At 49.4% G+C, this 23,253-nt stretch overlaps 1 protein-coding gene across 1 annotated transcript in view; it reads left to right on the top strand.

The window, feature by feature from the left end:
* Window positions 1-23,004, top strand: part of LOC147736949 (GTPase IMAP family member 4-like) — a 54,067-nt gene extending 31,063 nt beyond the window's left edge. The window contains exon 2 of the mRNA XM_086953968.1: window positions 18,469-23,004. Coding sequence (XP_086810094.1) covers window positions 18,469-19,313 — 845 coding nt within the window. The 3' untranslated portion in view covers window positions 19,314-23,004. The remainder of the gene's footprint in view (window positions 1-18,468) is intronic.
* The last annotated feature ends 249 nt before the right edge of the window (window positions 23,005-23,253 follow it).

Here is a 23,253-nt window from a genome sequence, read left to right as displayed (position 1 = left end):
TTGAGTTGATACTCTGACTAGGCCAGAATCCATCTCAGTTCCCAGGGTTAACCCTACTACATCCTTCTGTTCAGAACCACCACTATTAGCTGTACTAGGGGGAACAGTTGCCTTAGGGGCAATGTTGGCTGGAGCTGCCTCCTTTTTGGTGCAATCACTGGTCCAGTGAGATTTACCTTACATACTTTGCACCATGGTTTCTTAGGACCTTCTTTCTTTTTGGATACTTGGTTCTGTACCTTCTGCTTCACCCTGATTCTGACCCATTTGTCTGCCTTCTTATTCTGCGGCAAGGGGAAGGCACTGCCTTAACCCTACTGCTTCTCCTCCTGGTAGGCAACTGGTCCATTATTTCAGGATCCAGGGCCTGTACAGTGTTGCAATTTTTGACCTGTGAACTGGTCACAGCAAGGACATGTGCTGATATGCCTAACATCTCTGCATGAGTCCTATACTCCACTTCAGACCAGGCTGAAGTCTCCAGATCATTGCCAAGCAAACATTCTACAGGGAGGTCTGAACTAACAACTCTTTTGAGGCCAGTTACCCCTCCCCAGTAGAAATTAACAACTGCCATACTGTGTGTGGTAGTGACATTGCTAGCATGACCTGTCCAGGGTCCACAAAGTTAGGTGTCACCATGGTGACACTAGCACATGTGTCCCTGTAGGCCTGAGCCACGTTGTCATTAATTAAAGGACTCTGTCTGTACTTGCCCAGGTTACTGGGGCTCACAGTAGAGGACATAGGTATGTCCACATCACAGATCAGGACAGCTGAGTTGGTACTCTGACTAGGCCAGAATCCATCTCAGTTCCCAGGGTTAACTCTACTACACCCTTCTATTGAGAACCACCACTATTAGCTGTACTAGGGGGAACAGTTGCCTCAGGGGCAATGTTGGCTGGATCTGCCTCTTTCTTGGTGCAATCACTGGTCCAGTGAGTATTACCTTTACAAACTTTGCACCATGGTTTCTTAGGACCTTCTTTCTTTTTGGATTGTTGGGAACCCCCCCCCCCCCATTAGAAGATTTTTGGGGACTTTGAGAAGACTTCTGGTCTTTTTCTTTCTCCCCACCCTTTTGGTCTTGCTTCTTCTGATCACCACCTTGGTTCTGTACCCTCTGCTTCACCCTGGTCCTGACCCATTTGTTTGCCTTCTTACCCAATTCTTGGGGAGAGGTCAACCAAGTGCTAATGCAACAACTGGTTTTGACAGTTGTTAAGAATGTGTTCTCTCATAATAAGGTTATACAATCCTGTATAGTCACTTACTTTACTGCCCAGTACCCATCCTTCCAGAGCCTTAGTAACACAATCTACAAAGTCACTCCAGTCCTGAGTCTGTGTCTTTTGGGTATCTCTGAACAGCAACCTATACTGCTCAGTGGTTAAGCCAAACCCATCTATCAGAGCACTCTTCAGGACAGTGTAGTTGTCAGCATCCTGTTCATTTACTGTTAGGAGCTTATCTCTACCTTTGTATGCAAAGGGGAGCCATACAATTGCTGCCCTCTGACTCTGGGGTACCTGCTGTACTTTGCAGTCCCTCTCCAAAGCAGTGATCCACTTGTGGATGTCATCCCCTACCTGATTGCGGGGCACAATTTTACTCAGGTTTCTCTGGTCATGAGACCTTTCCTTATCTTTAGGAATTATGCTGCCACCAGTGGGCTCTAGCCCACAAAATCTTCTCTCTCTCTCAAGAGCCAGGGTCTCTTTTGCAAGGCAATTTCTTGCCTCTTGATTCTAAGGTTGGATTCCCTCTTCCTAGCCTTATGCTCTCTTCTCTCAGGGGAAACCATTTTCCCTAGAGCTGAGGCATGGGACCTTATTAAGTCAGCAGAATGATTGGACTCACTGGAAAGTGATCTTCTCCTTCTGTGTCTATTGTTAGGCCTACTTGGGGTTCAGGCCTGGATTCTTCCAGTCTCAGTCCCAAGAAGTCCTAAGTGAACCTGGTTCAGTTCTCTGACTTGCACCTGGCTAGCATCCACTACAGCATCAGGATCTCCCTGGTTGTCACCAGTGCGATCATCTACTGAGGGATGGTCCTCTTCTACTACCTGATGGACCTGGGTTGGATGATTATCTACATCATACTCCACTAGTATATTTGTCAGGTGCTTGATAGTGGGACTTTGTCCTTGTCTCAGCCTTCTGGCTGTACATAAACTTCTCAACTCATGAAAAGTGAATGTGTCAAATCAAATCAAAGATAGCTTTATTCGACTTTCGAAGAAAATCATATAAGCAATTCAATTCAAAAGTGCTTTATTCGAGTATTTACTCATAAAAGCAGACAAACAAACACATAATAAAATACAATTAAATTACAAAGTCAGACATGACTTTAAGCACAATACACATTAAAAAAAGGGGTTTAAAATAACATTGCATTCAATTATTTGTCATCAAGGTGCAAAGTTCATATAATAAGGTCATATTAAAAACAATCCTATTACATAGTTAAAAATTAATATAATTTTTTTTCGTCAGATAGACACCTGGCATGGGAACAGAGAATAGATAATCTAGCAGTCTCTGATCAGCTAGGCAGAGAGTAGTCACCCTACTAGCAATCTCTGCCTAGTTACCCACGCCCACCCCAAGTACTTGGCAGTCGCTACAATAATCCAATTTAAGGAGGTAGTTTTACCAATGCGTAGAGCGACCATGCTGCTTTTAGTACCCAAATTTCTACACATGGGGGCCAACCAAACACGTCTAGGAACAGAATATGCATGACAAACAAACAAGAAGTGACCCAGCGTCTCTTTACCTTCCCCACAAACTGGGCAAGTAGCTGGACCTCCATTACTCCATTTAGATGTTAGATTACCAAGAGGTAGAGAGCCAGCCCTCATTTGGAAAAACAGTTTCCTGTCCATGGGTTTAGTTATAATATCCCAGTAGATTTCAAACATTGGAAACAGTTTAGCTTCAAGGAAGGCAGTCGTCATAGACCCATTATTATTGTTAAGGAGACTCTTATTTTCAACCTGTTCCCAATAAAGGTTTTTTATAAACAACTTTGATGGAAAGGATGACCCGGTTGGATCAGACCACAATTCGCTTAACCCTAGTTCACTTAATACTGTTCTCAATGATCTAAACCATTTAATTTTATGAAATTGATCTGCTTTGATCACATCAGCAAATCCTTCCGCATATTGTGACAACTCGGGGGTGGTCCAAATTCTACGCCAATATAATATCGGTCGAAGTTTACACATAGCCGAGATTTCCTTCCTCCCAAGGTCATATCTGAGTGGCAAGAGGGGACTGCTCTGTGGGGTGCCAGTTAGTTTTCGGAGGAAGCTATTCTCTGACCTCTGTAGCTCCTGGAGGTTTTCTTGCCCCCACAGCTCTGCCCCATACAGTGCGGACCCAATTGCTTTAGCCTCATATATGATTAATGGCGGTTTGATTGGTTTAGTTAAAGATTTCATGTGCTCCTTAATGATGGTACCAGCCAGTTGTTTGTGTCTTAATACTGCCAGATTTAAGTGGTGGTTCCATCTGTTGTCATTTGAGATATGTATCCCCAGATAGGTAAAAGAATTCACTACTTCAAGGCAGCGCCCACTCATGGTTATTTTGGATTTAAAATTCCTACAAGGATTAAAAACCATGAGTTTTGTTTTAGCTGCGTTTACCTCCAAGCCATGATCACTACAAAATTTGTCAAAAATTACCAATGCCTTTTGCAGACCGCTAGGGGATTTTGATAAAATTAAGGTGTCGTCTGCGAACATTAAAATAGGAACTTTTGCACCAGCGAGTGAGGGAGCATCTACGGGCTCAGCTTGCATACGGGGAACAATTCCGTTTATAAAAAGAGTAAACAATGTCGGTGCCATTGAACAACCCTGTCGAACCCCACGCTCGACAGGGAAGTCAATAGTATCGTTGCCGTAGCCACCCCATTGGATCTTAGCATAAGTGCCCTCATGGAGTCTCATGATCAAGGTTAAAATAATCATCGGGACCCCCAGAGCTGCCAACACTTCCCACAATTTTGCCCTCGGCACCAGGTCGAATGCAGCCCGTAGGTCAACAAAAGCTGCGTAGAGACTGCATCCGCCCAGGACCACTGTCCGCCATTGTATCAGCTGGAAGCGGAAGACCTGGTCTACAGTGCTAGTTGCTCTGCGAAACCCAGCCTGAAAAGGGGATAAGACGTTCTGCTCCTCAGCCCAATCAAGCAGATTATTAATGATTACACGTCCTACCACTTTTTGGACCGTGTCTATTAGGCTGATTGGGCGGTAATTACAAGGTTGGGCACGATCCCCCTTTTTATATACTGGGATAATGACAGCACCCCGCCAGGATACCGGGATTTCAGCGCCCCTGGCTATATGGTTTAGTAAAAGGCAGATGTACTTGCTCCACCTGTCGGTGTCATCTAAGAAGACATCCGCCGGGACTCCGTCATTACCCGGGGCTCTGCCCCTATGAACAGATTTCAGGGCAATCAGGATTTCGCTTAGCATAAAAATATCTTCATCTGCAAACAGATATATTAGGTTAGAGTTGCTAACAGGCTGAACTCTAGAAGAGTACTGCTCGCTGAAGAATTTAACCCAGGCATCATGAGGGACATTATTGTTGGGAGGCTCTGGAGATCTATCATGGCCCCATTTGACAATATGCCAAAATTGTCTAGAATTTCTACTTTCACTAGCACATCTCAGTTTCTGCCAGTGGTCTTCATCCCAGTCTCTTTTTGCCCTGGCAATACAGTTTTTATAGTGCTTCCTGGCTGACCGAATATCACTCAGTTTATTGCTTTTGATTGCAGCTCCTAGTTTAAATCTTGCTGCCCTGCAATCATGATTGTACCACTTTGCTGATTTAAATGGACAAGCCCTATTATTTCGTGCGGGTTTTAAGAAAAAGTTTTTGACTTCATTAAAGAAAGTCGTATGAACTGTGTTGACATCTTCTTGTCCATGTACATAAGCAGTAATATTTTCCAGTGCCAGAATGGCCTTGTCTGCCGCTACTCTTATCTTTTCCAGGGCCTGCTGGTCAGTCTTAACACCAGACCATCTTAACCTACGCATGTTATTGGATGGCGTGATCATTGGGGGCACAAGTAGGTCACAAGGATTTGGAGTAATTACGTTAAGTGTCCACCAATTATGTGAGACGCATAGCGGGTCGTGGTCGCTTTCTATCCTGGGTGTAACTACCATGTCACTGAAAGATGACCATATCGATAAACTGCAGATGACGTAGTCAATGCGACTTTTGCTTCGCCCGTTATTAAACGTCATGGCGGGAACACGGTCTGATTGGGTTCGGCCGTTCAGGGCTCGTAGCCCATGCTCCAAGCACATAGCGTACATCAGTTACAAACATCAGCTAAAAAAGCAGTTTGAGAATAAAAATCCCTTATATTTATAAAAGTAAAATTTCATAATAAGATACGAGGTTAACATTTTACATGTGGAATTTGAGCAATTAATCAACTATATTCAATCTAATGAAGGATAAAGGCGCCTTTTTTGAAATTAAAGAACATGTTTCAGGAGAATCATAGAGTTCAGGATGACCCAGGGTAAGTAAGAACTTTCTGACATAGGAGAGCCACTTAATATTTTTTGACCCTGCTTGTTTCATGCGGTCTCTAATAATATCTCTATTGAAGGCAGTATCCATTGTGGTCCATATCTTGTGCCAAAGGATTATTGGACTAATCTTAATTAGATCAGTTATATGGACCCGATCGAGCTCCTTGTGACAGATAGTTGTAGAGGTCGACTTCGGTACAGATAAAAGGTAGCGTAGAAATAAATTTTCCTTGATTTGTATGTCTTGACAATCTGACAACCCCCAGATTCCAGCACCATAGATCACTGTTGGCACGCACTTAGCTGAGTAGATATCTAGCATGATGCGGACAGGTTTCCCTCCCAGTTTATTTGCAAAATGCTTAAGTGCGCCTATGGCTCGTGAGAATGCCAAATTTCGGGTGGTTACAGCTGTTGTCCATGTACCCCTACTGTTAAAAATTATACCCAGGTATGAAAATGTTTTCGTTAGATTTATCTTTGATTTATTTTAAAAAGCTTTACATTGGATTTTATGTTTAGATGAGCAGCACATAGTGAAGGTTTTTCCCACATTTATCTTAAGGCCCCTATAACCCATGTAATCCGAGAAACCGGTTAGTGCTTTCTGCAGGCCTAATTGGGTCCTCGCCATTATGACTGCATCGTCTGCATATAGTAAAATAGGCACTGCTGTGCCACCAATTTGCGGGTAATCTACGTCAAGGTTGGACAAATGATCAGCCACTCCGTTAATATATAAATTAAAAAGGAATGGTGCAAGTATGCAACCTTGGCGGACACCTTTTTTGATTGCAAATTTCGCCGTGCATTCCCCGTTTTTCCTATGACAGACCCTAGCCCCCGCCCCGCAATAAAGTTCTTTAATAAATTTAAGGATATTCAAATCAATCCCCAGGTCGATCAGAGTATTCCATAAGACATTGTGGCTAAGGCAGTCGAAGGCTGAACTTAAGTCGACAAACATCATAAATAAGTCCCCCATCTTAACTGCCGTGTATTTGCCTATGATCAGTGATAGTTTAAGCCCTTGCTCAATGGTGCCTAGTCCTGATTTGAAACCATATTGGAACCTCGAAAGAATCCCCTCCGCATTAGCCCAATTCTGTAGCCTATTTAACAAGATTCGGCCAGCTACTTTCTTCATAGAATCCAGTAGGGATATAGGCCTATAACATTTGGGGTCCTGCCGATCTCCTTTTTTGAAAATGGGTACTACTATTGCTTCCTGCCATGTGGTTGGAAAGCCATTGATGTTATAACTATTTAGAACATTGGTCAGGAGCGGTGCCCATAGGGTGATGTTGTCTTTATAAATATCGATCGGGACCCCATCGGGCCTGGGGCTTTGCATTTTGAGCTTTCACCTAACGCAGTTCCACCTCTGGCAGTGTGAAAACAATCTCTAGGAGGAAAGCATTTGCAGGGGCACATTGCTGAATTGTCCCTTGAGTCAAATGATTCTCAGAGTCGAGGGCTTCAAGACTACCTAGGTCGTCTTTTTTATAAAGCTCTGTGAAGTGATCGACCCAGACAGTTTCCGCTATAGCAATCTCTATCAGATACGTATTCCTGTCGACAAAGAAGGGGGCATTAACTTCTCTCCAGAAGGCGATGTTGTCCTTTAGGGAACTAGCTTTTAATAACGTCTCCCAAGCAGCCTCCTTCAATTCCTTTTTACGATTTTGTAATGAGTGTTTATATGCTGCTCTCGCACCCCTTATTTCCAACTTATCTTTAGGCACCTTCTTCGAGTTTGCTTAAGATGAAAGTGCGCTTTAGTGCAATCGGAGTTGAACCAACCCACCACTCTATCCCTACCACCATCCTTTCTTTTTCTAACCAGGTTGCTACTTATTTTAATGGCGATCTTTCCAAAAGCTGTTTCAACCAAGGAGGGATTAGGATTGTCCTCAAGGCATGTCATAAAAAGATCAAGGTCGCCTGTGACTAGGTCTTGCATATATTTTTCGGTGTTTACCTTGCTCCACTTTATTGCGCACCCATTTGTTCTAGCTAGGGCAATCCCATGGCGATATGTGACCTGAGTGTGACCTGAGTGTGACCTGAGTGTGACCTGTGTGTGAGCTATTCGTGACCTCTGTGACCTGAGTGTGATGTTGTGTGACCTGCGTGGGAGCTATGCGTGACCTCTGTGACCTGAGTGTGATGCTGTGTAACCTGTGTGGGAGCTATGCTTGACCTCTGTGACCTGAGTGTGACTTGAGTGTAACCTGTGTGGGAGCTATGCGTGACATCTGTGACCTGAGTGTGACCTGAGTGTGACCTGCGTGTGACCTGTGAGTGAGCTATGTGTGACCTCTGTGACCTGAGTGACGTTGTGTAACCTGTGTGTGAGCTATGCGTGACCTCTGTGACCTGAGTGTGACTTGAGTGTGACCCGTGTGGGAGCTATGCGTGACCTCTGTGACCTGAGTGTGACCTGAGTGTGACCTGAGTGTGACCTGTGTGTGAGCTATGCGTGACCTCTGTGACCTGAGTGTGACGTTGTGTAACCTGTGTGTGAGCTATGCGTGACCTCTGTGACCTGAGTGTGACGTTGTGTAACCTGTGTGTGAGCTATACGTGACCTCTGTGACCTGAGTGTGACGTTGTGCAACCTGTGTGTGAGCTATATGTGACCTCTGTGACCTGAGTGTGACGTTGTGTAACCTGTGTGAGAGCAATGCGTGACCTCTGTGACCTGAGTGTAACGTTGTGTAATCTGTGTGAGAGCAATGCGTGACCTCTGTGACCTGAGTGTGACGTTGTGTAACCTGTGTGTGAGCTATGCGTGACCTCTGTGACCTGAGTGTGACGTTGTGTAACCTGTGTGTGAGCTATGCGTGACCTCTGTGACCTGAGTGTGACGTTGTGTAACCTGTGTGTGAGCTATGCATGACCTCTGTGACCTGAGTGTGACGTTGTGTAACCTGTGTGTGAGCTATATGTGACCTTTGTGACCTGAGTGTGACGTTGTGTAACCTGTGTGTGAGCTATGCGTGACCTCTGTGACCTGAGTGTGACGTTGTGTAACCTGTGTGTGAGCTATGCGTGACCTCTGTGACCTGAGTGTGGCGTTGTGTAACCTGTGTGTGAGCTATGCGTGACCTCTGTGACCTGAGTGTGGCATTGTGTAACCTGTGTGTGAGCTATGCGTGACCTCTGTGACCTGAGTGTGACGTTGTGTAACCTGTGTGAGAGCAATGCGTGACCTCTGTGACCTGAGTGTGACGTTGTGTAACCTGTGTGTGAGCTATGCGTGACCTCTGTGACCTGAGTGTGACGTTGTGTAACCTGTGTGTGAGCTATGCGTGACCTCTGTGACCTGAGTGTGACGTTGTGTAACCTGTGTGTGAGCTATGCGTGACCTCTGTGACCTGAGTGTGACGTTGTGTAACCTGTGTGTGAGCTATGCGTGACCTCTGTGACCTGAGTGTGACGTTGTGTAACCTGTGTGTGAGCTATGCGTGACCTCTGTGACCTGAGTGTGACGTTGTGTAACCTGTGTGGGAGCTATGCGTGACCTCTGTGACCTGAGTGTGACGTTGTGTAACCTGTGTGGGAGCTATGCGTGACCTCTGTGACCTGAGTGACGTTGTGTAACTGTGTGTGAGCTATGCGTGACCTCTGTGACCTGAGTGTGACGTTGTGTAACCTGTGTGTGAGCTATGCGTGACCTCTGTGACTTGAGTGTGACGTTGTGTAACCTGTGTGTGAGCTATGCGTGACCTCTGTGACCTGAGTGTGACGTTGTGTAACCTGTGTGTGAGCTATGCGTGACCTCTGTGACCTGAGTGACGTTGTGTAACTGTGTGTGAGCTATGCGTGACCTCTGTGACCTGAGTGTGACGTTGTGTAACCTGTGTGTGAGCTATGCGTGACCTCTGTGACCTGAGTGACGTTGTGTAACTGTGTGTGAGCTATGCGTGACCTCTGTGACCTGAGTGTGACGTTGTGTAACCTGTGTGGGAGCTATGCGTGACCTCTGTGACCTGAGTGTGACGTTGTGTAACCTTTGTGTGAGCTATGCGTGACCTCTGTGACCTGAGTGTGACGTTGTGTAACCTGTGTGGGAGCTATGCGTGACCTCTGTGACCTGAGTGTGACGTTGTGTAACCTGTGTGGGAGTTATGCGTGACCTCTGTGACCTGAGTGACGTTGTGTAACTGTGTGTGAGCTATGCGTGACCTCTGTGACCTGAGTGTGATGTTGTGTGAGCTATGCGTGACCTCTGTGACCTGAGTGTGACGTTGTGTAACCTGTGTGTGAGCTATGCGTGACCTCTGTGACCTGAGTGTGACGTTGTGTAACCTGTATGTGAGCTATGCGTGACCTCTGTGACCTGAGTGACGTTGTGTAACTGTGTGTGAGCTTTGCGTGACCTCTGTGACCTGAGTGTGACGTTGTGTAACCTGTGTGTGAGCTATGCGTGACCTCTGTGACCTGAGTGTGACGTTGTGTAACCTGTGTGTGAGCTATGCGTGACCTCTGTGACTTGAGTGTGACGTTGTGTAACCTGTGTGTGAGCTATGCGTGACCTCTGTGACCTGAGTGTGACGTTGTGTAACCTGTGTGTGAGCTATGCGTGACCTCTGTGACCTGAGTGACGTTGTGTAACTGTGTGTGAGCTATGCGTGACCTCTGTGACCTGAGTGTGACGTTGTGTAACCTGTGTGTGAGCTATGCGTGACCTCTGTGACCTGAGTGTGACGTTGTGTAACCTGTGTGGGAGCTATGCGTGACCTCTGTGACCTGAGTGTGACGTTGTGTAACTGTGTGGGAGCTATGCGTGACCTCTGTGACCTGAGTGTGACGTTGTGTAACCTGTGTGGGAGCTATGCGTGACCTCTGTGACCTGAGTGTGACGTTGTGTAACCTGTGTGGGAGCTATGCGTGACCTCTGTGACCTGAGTGTGACGTTGTGTAACCTGTGTGTGAGCTATGCGTGACCTCTGTGACCTGAGTGTGACGTTGTGTAACCTGTGTGGGAGCTATGCGTGACCTCTGTGACCTGAGTGTGACGTTGTGTAACCTGTGTGTGAGCTATGCGTGACCTCTGTGACCTGAGTGTGACGTTGTGTAACCTGTGTGTGAGCTTTGCGTGACCTCTGTGACCTGAGTGTGACGTTGTGTAACCTGTGTGTGAGCTATGCGTGACCTCTGTGACCTGAGTGTGACGTTGTGTAACCTGTGTGTGAGCTATGCGTGACCTCTGTGACCTGAGTGTGACGTTGTGTAACTGTGTGTGAGCTTTGCGTGACCTCTGTGACCTGAGTGTGACGTTGTGTAACCTGTGTGGGAGCTATGCGTGACCTCTGTGACCTGAGTGTGACGTTGTGTAACCTGTGTGGGAGCTATGCGTGACCTCTGTGACCTGAGTGTGACGTTGTGTAACCTGTGTGGGAGCTATGCGTGACCTCTGTGACCTGAGTGTGACGTTGTGTAACCTGTGTGGGAGCTATGCGTGACCTCTGTGACCTGAGTGTGACGTTGTGTAACCTGTGTGGGAGCTATGCGTGACCTCTGTGACCTGAGTGTGACGTTGTGTAACCTGTGTGGGAGCTATGCGTGACCTCTGTGACCTGAGTGTGACGTTGTGTAACCTGTGTGGGAGCTATGCGTGACCTCTGTGACCTGAGTGTGACGTTGTGTAACCTGTGTGGGAGCTATGCGTGACCTCTGTGACCTGAGTGTGACGTTGTGTAACCTGTGTGGGAGCTATGCGTGACCTCTGTGACCTGAGTGTGACGTTGTGTAACCTGTGTGGGAGCTATGCGTGACCTCTGTGACCTGAGTGACGTTGTGTAACTGTGTGTGAGCTATGCGTGACCTCTGTGACCTGAGTGTGACGTTGTGTAACCTGTGTGTGAGCTATGCGTGACCTCTGTGACCTGAGTATGACGTTGTGTAACCTGTGTGGGAGCTATGCGTGACCTCTGTGACCTGAGTGTGACGTTGTGTAACCTGTGTGTGAGCTATGCGTGACCTCTGTGACCTGAGTGTGACGTTGTGTAACCTGTGTGTGAGCTATGCGTGACCTCTGTGACCTGAGTGTGACGTTGTGTAACCTGTGTGTGAGCTATGCGTGACCTCTGTGACCTGAGTGTGACGTTGTGTAACCTGTGTGGGAGCTATGCGTGACCTCTGTGACCTGAGTGTGACGTTGTGTAACCTGTGTGTGAGCTATGCGTGACCTCTGTGACCTGAGTGTGACGTTGTGTAACCTGTGTGTGAGCTATGCGTGACCTCTGTGACCTGAGTGTGACGTTGTGTAACCTGTGTGTGAGCTATGCGTGACCTCTGTGACCTGAGTGTGACGTTGTGTAACCTGTGTGTGAGCTATGCGTGACCTCTGTGACCTGAGTGTGACGTTGTGTAACCTGTGTGGGAGCTATGCGTGACCTCTGTGACCTGAGTGTGACGTTGTGTAACCTGTGTGGGAGCTATGCGTGACCTCTGTGACCTGAGTGTGACGTTGTGTAACCTGTGTGGGAGCTATGCGTGACCTCTGTGACCTGAGTGTGACGTTGTGTAACCTGTGTGTGAGCTATGCGTGACCTCTGTGACCTGAGTGTGACGTTGTGTAACCTGTGTGGGAGCTATGCGTGACCTCTGTGACCTGAGTGTGACGTTGTGTAACCTGTGTGGGAGCTATGCGTGACCTCTGTGACCTGAGTGTGACGTTGTGTAACCTGTGTGTGAGCTATGCGTGACCTCTGTGACCTGAGTGTGACGTTGTGTAACCTGTGTGGGAGCTATGCGTGACCTCTGTGACCTGAGTGTGACGTTGTGTAACCTGTGTGGGAGCTATGCGTGACCTCTGTGACCTGAGTGTGACGTTGTGTAACTGTGTGGGAGCTATGCGTGACCTCTGTGACCTGAGTGTGACGTTGTGTAACCTGTGTGTGAGCTATGCGTGACCTCTGTGACCTGAGTGTGACGTTGTGTAACCTGTGTGTGAGCTATGCGTGACCTCTGTGACCTGAGTGTGACGTTGTGTAACCTGTGTGTGAGCTATGCGTGACCTCTGTGACCTGAGTGTGACGTTGTGTAACCTGTGTGGGAGCTATGCGTGACCTCTGTGACCTGAGTGTGACGTTGTGTAACCTGTGTGGGAGCTATGCGTGACCTCTGTGACCTGAGTGTGACGTTGTGTAACCTGTGTGGGAGCTATGCGTGACCTCTGTGACCTGAGTGTGACGTTGTGTAACCTGTGTGGGAGCTATGCGTGACCTCTGTGACCTGAGTGTGACGTTGTGTAACCTGTGTGTGAGCTATGCGTGACCTCTGTGACCTGAGTGTGACGTTGTGTAACCTGTGTGTGAGCTATGCGTGACCTCTGTGACCTGAGTGTGACGTTGTGTAACCTGTGTGTGAGCTATGCGTGACCTCTGTGACCTGAGTGTGACGTTGTGTAACCTGTGTGTGAGCTATGCGTGACCTCTGTGACCTGAGTGTGACGTTGTGTAACCTGTGTGGGAGCTATGCGTGACCTCTGTGACCTGAGTGTGACGTTGTGTAACCTGTGTGTGAGCTATGCGTGACCTCTGTGACCTGAGTGTGACGTTGTGTAACCTGTGTGTGAGCTATGCGTGACCTCTGTGACCTGAGTGTGACGTTGTGTAACCTGTGTGGGAGCTATGCGTGACCTCTGTGACCTGAGTGTGACGTTGTGTAACCTTTGTGGGAGCTATGCGTGACCTCTGTGACCTGAGTGTGACGTTGTGTAACCTGTGTGGGAGCTATGCGTGACCTCTGTGACCTGAGTGACGTTGTGTAACTGTGTGTGAGCTATGCGTGACCTCTGTGACCTGAGTGTGACGTTGTGTAACCTGTGTGTGAGCTATGCGTGACCTCTGTGACCTGAGTGTGACGTTGTGTAACCTGTGTGTGAGCTATGCGTGACCTCTGTGACCTGAGTGTGACGTTGTGTAACCTGTGTGGGAGCTATGCGTGACCTCTGTGACCTGAGTGTGACGTTGTGTAACCTGTGTGTGAGCTATGCGTGACCTCTGTGACCTGAGTGTGACGTTGTGTAACCTGTGTGTGAGCTATGCGTGACCTCTGTGACCTGAGTGTGACGTTGTGTAACCTGTGTGGGAGCTATGCGTGACCTCTGTGACCTGAGTGTGACGTTGTGTAACCTGTGTGTGAGCTATGCGTGACCTCTGTGACCTGAGTGTGACGTTGTGTAACCTGTGTGTGAGCTATGCGTGACCTCTGTGACCTGAGTGTGACGTTGTGTAACCTGTGTGTGAGCTATGCGTGACCTCTGTGACCTGAGTGTGACGTTGTGTAACCTGTGTGTGAGCTATGCGTGACCTCTGTGACCTGAGTGTGACGTTGTGTAACCTGTGTGTGAGCTATGCGTGACCTCTGTGACCTGAGTGTGACGTTGTGTAACCTGTGTGTGAGCTATGCGTGACCTCTGTGACCTGAGTGACGTTGTGTAACTGTGTGTGAGCTATGCGTGACCTCTGTGACCTGAGTGTGACGTTGTGTAACCTGTGTGGGAGCTATGCGTGACCTCTGTGACCTGAGTGTGACGTTGTGTAACTGTGTGGGAGCTATGCGTGACCTCTGTGACCTGAGTGTGACGTTGTGTAACCTGTGTGGGAGCTATGCGTGACCTCTGTGACCTGAGTGTGACGTTGTGTAACCTGTGTGTGAGCTATGCGTGACCTCTGTGACCTGAGTGTGACGTTGTGTAACCTGTGTGTGAGCTATGCGTGACCTCTGTGACCTGAGTGTGACGTTGTGTAACCTGTGTGTGAGCTATGCGTGACCTCTGTGACCTGAGTGTGACGTTGTGTAACCTGTGTGGGAGCTATGCGTGACCTCTGTGACCTGAGTGTGACGTTGTGTAACCTGTGTGGGAGCTATGCGTGACCTCTGTGACCTGAGTGTGACGTTGTGTAACTGTGTGGGAGCTATGCGTGACCTCTGTGACCTGAGTGTGACGTTGTGTAACCTGTGTGTGAGCTATGCGTGACCTCTGTGACCTGAGTGTGACGTTGTGTAACCTGTGTGTGAGCTATGCGTGACCTCTGTGACCTGAGTGTGACGTTGTGTAACCTGTGTGTGAGCTATGCGTGACCTCTGTGACCTGAGTGTGACGTTGTGTAACCTGTGTGGGAGCTATGCGTGACCTCTGTGACCTGAGTGTGACGTTGTGTAACCTGTGTGGGAGCTATGCGTGACCTCTGTGACCTGAGTGTGACGTTGTGTAACCTGTGTGGGAGCTATGCGTGACCTCTGTGACCTGAGTGTGACGTTGTGTAACCTGTGTGGGAGCTATGCGTGACCTCTGTGACCTGAGTGTGACGTTGTGTAACCTGTGTGTGAGCTATGCGTGACCTCTGTGACCTGAGTGTGACGTTGTGTAACCTGTGTGTGAGCTATGCGTGACCTCTGTGACCTGAGTGTGACGTTGTGTAACCTGTGTGTGAGCTATGCGTGACCTCTGTGACCTGAGTGTGACGTTGTGTAACCTGTGTGTGAGCTATGCGTGACCTCTGTGACCTGAGTGTGACGTTGTGTAACCTGTGTGGGAGCTATGCGTGACCTCTGTGACCTGAGTGTGACGTTGTGTAACCTGTGTGTGAGCTATGCGTGACCTCTGTGACCTGAGTGTGACGTTGTGTAACCTGTGTGTGAGCTATGCGTGACCTCTGTGACCTGAGTGTGACGTTGTGTAACCTGTGTGGGAGCTATGCGTGACCTCTGTGACCTGAGTGTGACGTTGTGTAACCTTTGTGGGAGCTATGCGTGACCTCTGTGACCTGAGTGTGACGTTGTGTAACCTGTGTGGGAGCTATGCGTGACCTCTGTGACCTGAGTGACGTTGTGTAACTGTGTGTGAGCTATGCGTGACCTCTGTGACCTGAGTGTGACGTTGTGTAACCTGTGTGTGAGCTATGCGTGACCTCTGTGACCTGAGTGTGACGTTGTGTAACCTGTGTGTGAGCTATGCGTGACCTCTGTGACCTGAGTGTGACGTTGTGTAACCTGTGTGGGAGCTATGCGTGACCTCTGTGACCTGAGTGTGACGTTGTGTAACCTGTGTGTGAGCTATGCGTGACCTCTGTGACCTGAGTGTGACGTTGTGTAACCTGTGTGTGAGCTATGCGTGACCTCTGTGACCTGAGTGTGACGTTGTGTAACCTGTGTGGGAGCTATGCGTGACCTCTGTGACCTGAGTGTGACGTTGTGTAACCTGTGTGTGAGCTATGCGTGACCTCTGTGACCTGAGTGTGACGTTGTGTAACCTGTGTGTGAGCTATGCGTGACCTCTGTGACCTGAGTGTGACGTTGTGTAACCTGTGTGTGAGCTATGCGTGACCTCTGTGACCTGAGTGTGACGTTGTGTAACCTGTGTGTGAGCTATGCGTGACCTCTGTGACCTGAGTGTGACGTTGTGTAACCTGTGTGTGAGCTATGCGTGACCTCTGTGACCTGAGTGTGACGTTGTGTAACCTGTGTGTGAGCTATGCGTGACCTCTGTGACCTGAGTGACGTTGTGTAACTGTGTGTGAGCTATGCGTGACCTCTGTGACCTGAGTGTGACGTTGTGTAACCTGTGTGTGAGCTATGCGTGACCTCTGTGACCTGAGTGTGACGTTGTGTAACCTGTGTGGGAGCTATGCGTGACCTCTGTGACCTGAGTGTGACGTTGTGTAACCTGTGTGTGAGCTATGCGTGACCTCTGTGACCTGAGTGTGACGTTGTGTAACCTGTGTGGGAGCTATGCGTGACCTCTGTGACCTGAGTGTGACGTTGTGTAACCTGTGTGGGAGCTATGCGTGACCTCTGTGACCTGAGTGTGACGTTGTGTAACCTGTGTGTGAGCTATGCGTGACCTCTGTGACCTGAGTGTGACGTTGTGTAACCTGTGTGTGAGCTATGCGTGACCTCTGTGACCTGAGTGTGACGTTGTGTAACCTGTGTGTGAGCTATGTGTGACCTCTGTGACCTGAGTGTGACGTTGTGTAACCTGTGTGTGAGCTATGCGTGACCTCTGTGACCTGAGTGTGACGTTGTGTAACCTGTGTGGGAGCTATGCGTGACCTCTGTGACCTGAGTGTGACGTTGTGTAACCTGTGTGGGAGCTATGCGTGACCTCTGTGACCTGAGTGTGACGTTGTGTAACCTGTGTGGGAGCTATGCGTGACCTCTGTGACCTGAGTGTGACGTTGTGTAACCTGTGTGTGAGCTATGCGTGACCTCTGTGACCTGAGTGTGACGTTGTGTAACCTGTGTGGGAGCGATGCGTGACCTCTGTGACCTGAGTGTGACGTTGTGTAACCTGTGTGTGAGCTATGCGTGACCTCTGTGACCTGAGTGTGACGTTGTGTAACCTGTGTGTGAGCTATGCGTGACCTCTGTGACCTGAGTGTGACGTTGTGTAACCTGTGTGTGAGCTATGCGTGACCTCTGTGACCTGAGTGTGACGTTGTGTAACCTGTGTGTGAGCTATGCGTCACCTCTGTGACCTGAGTGTGACGTTGTGTAACCTGTGTGTGAGCTATGCGTGACCTCTGTGACCTGAGTGTGACGTTGTGTAACCTGTGTGTGAGCTATGCGTGACCTCTGTGACCTGAGTGTGACGTTGTGTAACCTGTGTGGGAGCTATGCGTGACCTCTGTGACCTGAGTGTGACGTTGTGTAACCTGTGTGGGAGCTATGCGTGACCTCTGTGACCTGAGTGTGACGTTGTGTAACCTGTGTGTGAGCTATGCGTGACCTCTGTGACCTGAGTGACGTTGTGTAACTGTGTGTGAGCTATGCGTGACCTCTGTGACCTGAGTGTGACGTTGTGTAACCTGTGTGTGAGCTATGCGTGACCTCTGTGACCTGAGTGTGACGTTGTGTAACCTGTGTGTGAGCTATGCGTGACCTCTGTGACCTGAGTGTGACGTTGTGTAACCTGTGTGTGAGCTATGCGTGACCTCTGTGACCTGAGTGTGACGTTGTGTAACCTGTGTGTGAGCTATGCGTGACCTCTGTGACCTGAGTGTGACGTTGTGTAACCTGTGTGGGAGCTATGCGTGACCTCTGTGACCTGAGTGTGACGTTGTGTAACCTGTGTGTGAGCTATGCGTGACCTCTGTGACCTGAGTGTGACGTTGTGTAACCTGTGTGGGAGCTATGCGTGACCTCTGTGACCTGAGTGTGACGTTGTGTAACCTGTGTGGGAGCTATGCGTGACCTCTGTGACCTGAGTGTGACGTTGTGTAACCTGTGTGTGAGCTATGCGTGACCTCTGTGACCTGAGTGACGTTGTGTAACTGTGTGTGAGCTATGCGTGACCTCTGTGACCTGAGTGTGATGTTGTGTAACCTGTGTGTGAGCTATGCGTGACCTCTGTGACCTGAGTGTGACGTTGTGTAACCTGTGTGTGAGCTATGCGTGACCTCTGTGACCTGAGTGTGACGTTGTGTAACCTGTGTGGGAGCTATGCGTGACCTCTGTGACCTGAGTGTGACGTTGTGTAACCTGTGTGTGAGCTATGCGTGACCTCTGTGACCTGAGTGTGACGTTGTGTAACCTGTGTGTGAGCTATGCGTGACCTCTGTGACCTGAGTGTGACGTTGTGTAACCTGTGTGGGAGCTATGCGTGACCTCTGTGACCTGAGTGTGACGTTGTGTAACCTGTGTGTGAGCTATGCGTGACCTCTGTGACCTGAGTGTGACGTTGTGTAACCTGTGTGGGAGCTATGCGTGACCTCTGTGACCTGAGTGTGACGTTGTGTAACCTGTGTGGGAGCTATGCGTGACCTCTGTGACCTGAGTGTGACGTTGTGTAACCTGTGTGTGAGCTATGCGTGACCTCTGTGACCTGAGTGTGACCTTGTGTAACCTGTGTTTTCTTCTCTTCCCAGGGCCCCGTGAGCTGAGGATTGTCCTGGTCGGGAAGACGGGAGCGGGGAAAAGTGCGACCGGAAACACCATCCTGGGGCGGAGAGAGTTTAAGTCCAGACTGTTCTCAGCTTCAGTCACAAGTGAATGCGAGGAAGGGTCCTGTGTGAGGGACGGGCGAAGGGTGGTGGTCGTGGACACCTCCAGATTTCTTGACCTCCAGGTGCCAGATTCAGTGTTCACTCGAGAGGCCGCTCGATATGCAGTGATGGCGGCCCCCGGCCCCCACGCCATCGTCCTGGTGATACAAGCGGGTCGCTTCACCCCGGAGGAGGCGAAGGCCGTCCGGGACATCCGGGATCTGTTCGGGGAGGAGGCCTGGAGGTTCACGCTGGTGCTGTTCACTCGGATGGATGACCTGGATAGACTCACCCTGGGAGAGTTCATCGGAGGCGCGGATCCCAGCCTGAGAGCGGCGGTCGAGGCCTGCGGGGGGCGCTGCCTGGGCTTCAACAACAAGGCTCAGGGGGCTCTGAGGGATCAGCAGGTGGAGGCGCTCATCTCAATGGTCCTGAGGATGGTGGAGGGCAACGGGGGCTCCTGCTACACAAATGAGAGGTTTGAGAAGGCGGAGGAGGCGATCCGGAGTCAGGAGAGAAAGATCAGGGATGAGAGGCGCAGAGCTGGGAGGAGTGATGGAGAGCTGCCTTCCCGTGAAGAGGCCAAGCAGAGGGTCCTGGCGGCGGGAACAGGGGGTGCGCCGAGTGCGCTGGAGGCGAGCTCATGGGATGCGTTGGGTCCGCTGGCAGCGATCTCATTGGGTGCGTTGGGTCCGCTGGCAGCGATCTGGAACACGATATTCAACTAACCCGAAAACAGCGGTGAACAGGGGAAAGAAAAATGCAGCCCCTGGCCACGGGCCGACGGCTCCTGCGCTTGTATTTTCACCCTGAAACGTCTTCAGCTCACAATTGTTCACTGATCACTCGGCGCCTATTTTCTTTTCCTCAGTGAACGGAATTAAATTGAAAAAGGAATGAGTGACCTTGCGCTCTCAGGCCTCTCACCCCCCACATTGGAAATACAACATGTGATGATGCGAATCTAAACTTGTGAGCGGCACCTTTATCACCAGAAAGCCATGTATTCAGGACAAACGAATGTTATAATTTTCGTGTCAATATGCATGACCAGATAGAACGAACAGGTACAGGACAGCCGGGGGGATTAATACCCTGGAAGTATAGCTTTGGGGCACCCATAATATGCAATAAGACCTGCTCTGTCCTCACCTTGCCCTTACCCTTGCTCATGCACCACAACTGACTCAGCTGACTGACACCACCTGCACACGCTAAATACATGCCTCGGTTGAGTTTCAGTCATAGCATGCCATAGGAAGGACGTGTCCTTAGCAGGAGCGGCCCGTGCAGGTAAGCATGGTGGGAGGTCAGACAGTTTGGGGGGAGGGGGTCACGACAGACGACCACGAGGGAATATCCCCTGATCATCACCCATTTGTCAAACTGCCCCCTCCCCCCCATGTTACCTGTACTGGCCGCGACTGGTCCTTAGAGTCTCAGGTATTGACGGACCATCGAAGCGCGAACCTTGATCATGCCTGCAACAATTGACCAAGAAACTTGTAATTTTGAATAACAAATTCAGACAAATTAAGGACTGGGGGACGACTCAAGTGGGCAGCTATCGGCTCCACCTCTATGTACAAATATGGGCCCCGGTTCACGCGTCCGCCACTCCACTCAACAGAGCCAGTAGAGTAAACAGCACATCTCTCTAAGCCAATCAAACGTTGAGCACCTTACTGCTGGCTCATTCACTGCATCTGTCACTGACTTTTATGCAAAACTGGACCCGGAACATCTCTTTACCCAGCAGAGTCATCAAAACATTACTGTGAATAAGAAAAACCTAATAATATGACTGGCTGCTTCTGTTGTCTCTTCGGAACAGGGTGGCGCTGACAAGGGGCCAAGCGTTGACTGTGCCCTTGGGCGTACCAGAGGCCCCCGGGAGGTCTCAGGTGGGGATGTTCTGGTTACGATGAGAAGGCAACTGCATGCAGAAAGCCCGATCAAAGGGAAGACCGTAAACTCCCAGACACTGATATAGAAGTACAATCAAGGGGTTGGGAAGTCCCTTATGACCAAGTGGACAAAGATGGCTATTCTAAGAGTAAATTCAGGGAGAAGATTCCCCCAATAGTAAGGTCTTCCCCCAGACGACTCCCATTGCCTTTCTTATGTTGTAGCTCAAGTCATCTGACTGGTGCTTCCGCGGAGTCTGAGCGCGATGCACATGATGTACATGATGTTTTCTATCCATCAACTGCTGCAGACTCAGGGTGTCAATCTCTGGAAACAGTGTGATAGAACAGTCAGTTTGTTTACGAGGGCCCATAGGTATGGCCATCCCGTTAGGAATCCCACTTTTTATGTCCTGGATGATGGTTCTTACTTTCTCCAGGAAATATCCCTGAAAGGAATTGCAGTTTATGGGGGACTGAACACTGTCTGGTTTTTTAGTCAACTCTGACAGGATCTTAAAGGTCTCTTTCTGCACGTTGGCTGCCTTACTTAAACGAGATTCGTAGTATTCGGCTTTGGCGAGAGTGATATGTTTTTTATATGCGTTCAAAGAGGTTCGGTAGAGGTTCCTGGCTGAGTCCTCTTTAGTTTTCCTCCAGCCTCTTTCTAGGGCTCTGAGTTTCTTTTTGTGGTCCCTCAGTGCTGGCGTGAACCATGGGGCATCCTTACCCGGGCCTTTTATCACCTTCATTTTCATTGGTGCTATCTGGTCAATAGCTAGTGTCAGGCATCGCGTTAGATCCGCGTATTGCTGATCCAGACTATGATCTAAGCTCGGAGGGCAGTCTCTAGGCAGGAAAACCTTGGTCAGGGTCCTCAAGTCGACCTCTGCCCATTTGCGAGTTTTTCTGACCTCCGATGTTGGCTTAATTATTTGGCCCTTGATACGTATCTCGCAGGATATTAAATAATGATCAGACCAGATACATGGGGCTACCTCTTTCAGTGTTAGGGACGGGTCTGTAGTCCACACCAGGTCAAGGGTGTGACCTTTGGTATGCGTGGGGACCTTCACGATTTGTGTAAAATTCAACGCTGACATCAGGGTGTCCAAGTGATGCATAGGTACGTCCCAGTGGGGTTTATCCCAGTGCAAGTTGAAGTCTCCTGTGACTAAAATTTTCGAGTAGCGGGTGCAGAGATCTGATATAATGGGGTCAAATAGGTCCTGGAATATAGGGGTTGCATTGGGAGGGCGGTAAACCGCTAACACCACCCAACATGAGCTGTTTACTGTAACTTTCACCCCAAGTAAATCAGCCAGGTCGACTGTCTCTGATAGTAGAATTTCCACTGACAGAACCTTTTTAAATATCACAGCTACCCCACCTCCCCGTGTGTTCCCTGGGCGATTTTGCCATAAAGCATCATAGCCGCTAGGAAGAGCGGCCAGGATGTCTGGCATTGAGCTCTCGCTCATCCAGGTCTCTGTTAAGGTCAATATATCTGTGTCGTTATTTTGCAACAGGTTATAGACCTCAACGTGGTGGCAATGGAGTGATCTGGTGTTTAGGCTCGCTATTTTCAGAGTGGAGTATGCATCTGAAGGTGTAGTATTCAGTGGTCTATAGATCGCATATGTTTTTAGTTTCAACAGGGTGTCGTTATCCAGGCGTGCCTCACCCTTATCAAGGTTGCGCAAGTCCTCCGAGGTGTAGGAGCGCATTTGCCCAGAAGTCCCTGCCCCCGAGCCCGTCGGTGCACGGACGGGCACAGGCGTGCCCGCTGCGCGTCAACATGGCTGCCTTAAGTACTGGTCTAGCGTCCTTCTGACGACTAGACCAGCCAATTCTTGTCCCTCACCAAAGATGTCCGCCGTTCTGGCGGTGTGTTGCCCTTCCCAAAGAACAATGATCCGCTCTAAGCGCGGTACATCTCAGAGTAACATCTCAGATGGCATACAGTTGCTGGCAAGTCACATGTCTGACATGACACAGTGCATGACTGTGCTGTGTGATAAACTGGACAGGGACCATCTAAATAGGCACAAGGTGCGGGGGGACTTGCGACAGCAGAGTAAGGTACTCAACCGCTTTGCGACTGCTACCTCCATGCTGTGTAGACGATCTGTGGCAATGCAAGATGCTGTAGTCCACTGCTGCACAGATCTGTCCAGAGGGACAGACCGCCTAAAATCTGCTATGGAGCTGATGCTCACCCGGCAGGCAGCAGCTACAGGAGACACAATGATGGAAGAGAGTGAGGGCTCCACCAGCAGGAGTGGCGCTAGCACTCCAGTCCTGGGATGTCGCAGGAGCCGCAGGATAATTCCCACTGAGCCAGCACACCAACAAAGCCCCGTGGACGCAGACAATGATGCCTCCCCACCAACGGACAGGTCACGGTGGAGTCAACCGTGTCCACCTAGTAATGGTCATTGAAAGGGATCACATGGATCAATGTGTGGACATATTGCTATGGCGTAGTGATAATAAAACTACGTGCAACACAAGCGCAACTTGTCTGTGTCTCATTTCTCACCTAGAAATATTGCTGTGTGATCTCTGCCCGTCTCAGTCTTCCGTCTGTTGCTGGTGCTGCCACTCTGGCATTGGGCTCTGCCTGTTCTGTGTCATCATCTATGTCCTCATGGTAAGTGATCTCCACCTCTGTGCCTTCCTTGGTGGCAGGATTGTGTAACATGGCACAGGTCGCAATGATTTTGCAGCACTGGATTGGAGTATACTGGCGTGCCCCTCC

This window comes from Lissotriton vulgaris, chromosome 1_1, assembly GCF_964263255.1.
Source record: "Lissotriton vulgaris chromosome 1_1, aLisVul1.2, whole genome shotgun sequence".
NCBI lineage: Eukaryota > Metazoa > Chordata > Amphibia > Caudata > Salamandridae > Lissotriton > Lissotriton vulgaris.
The sequence above is the reverse complement of the archived record's forward strand: the minus strand, read 5'-3'. Positions and strand labels throughout refer to the sequence as shown.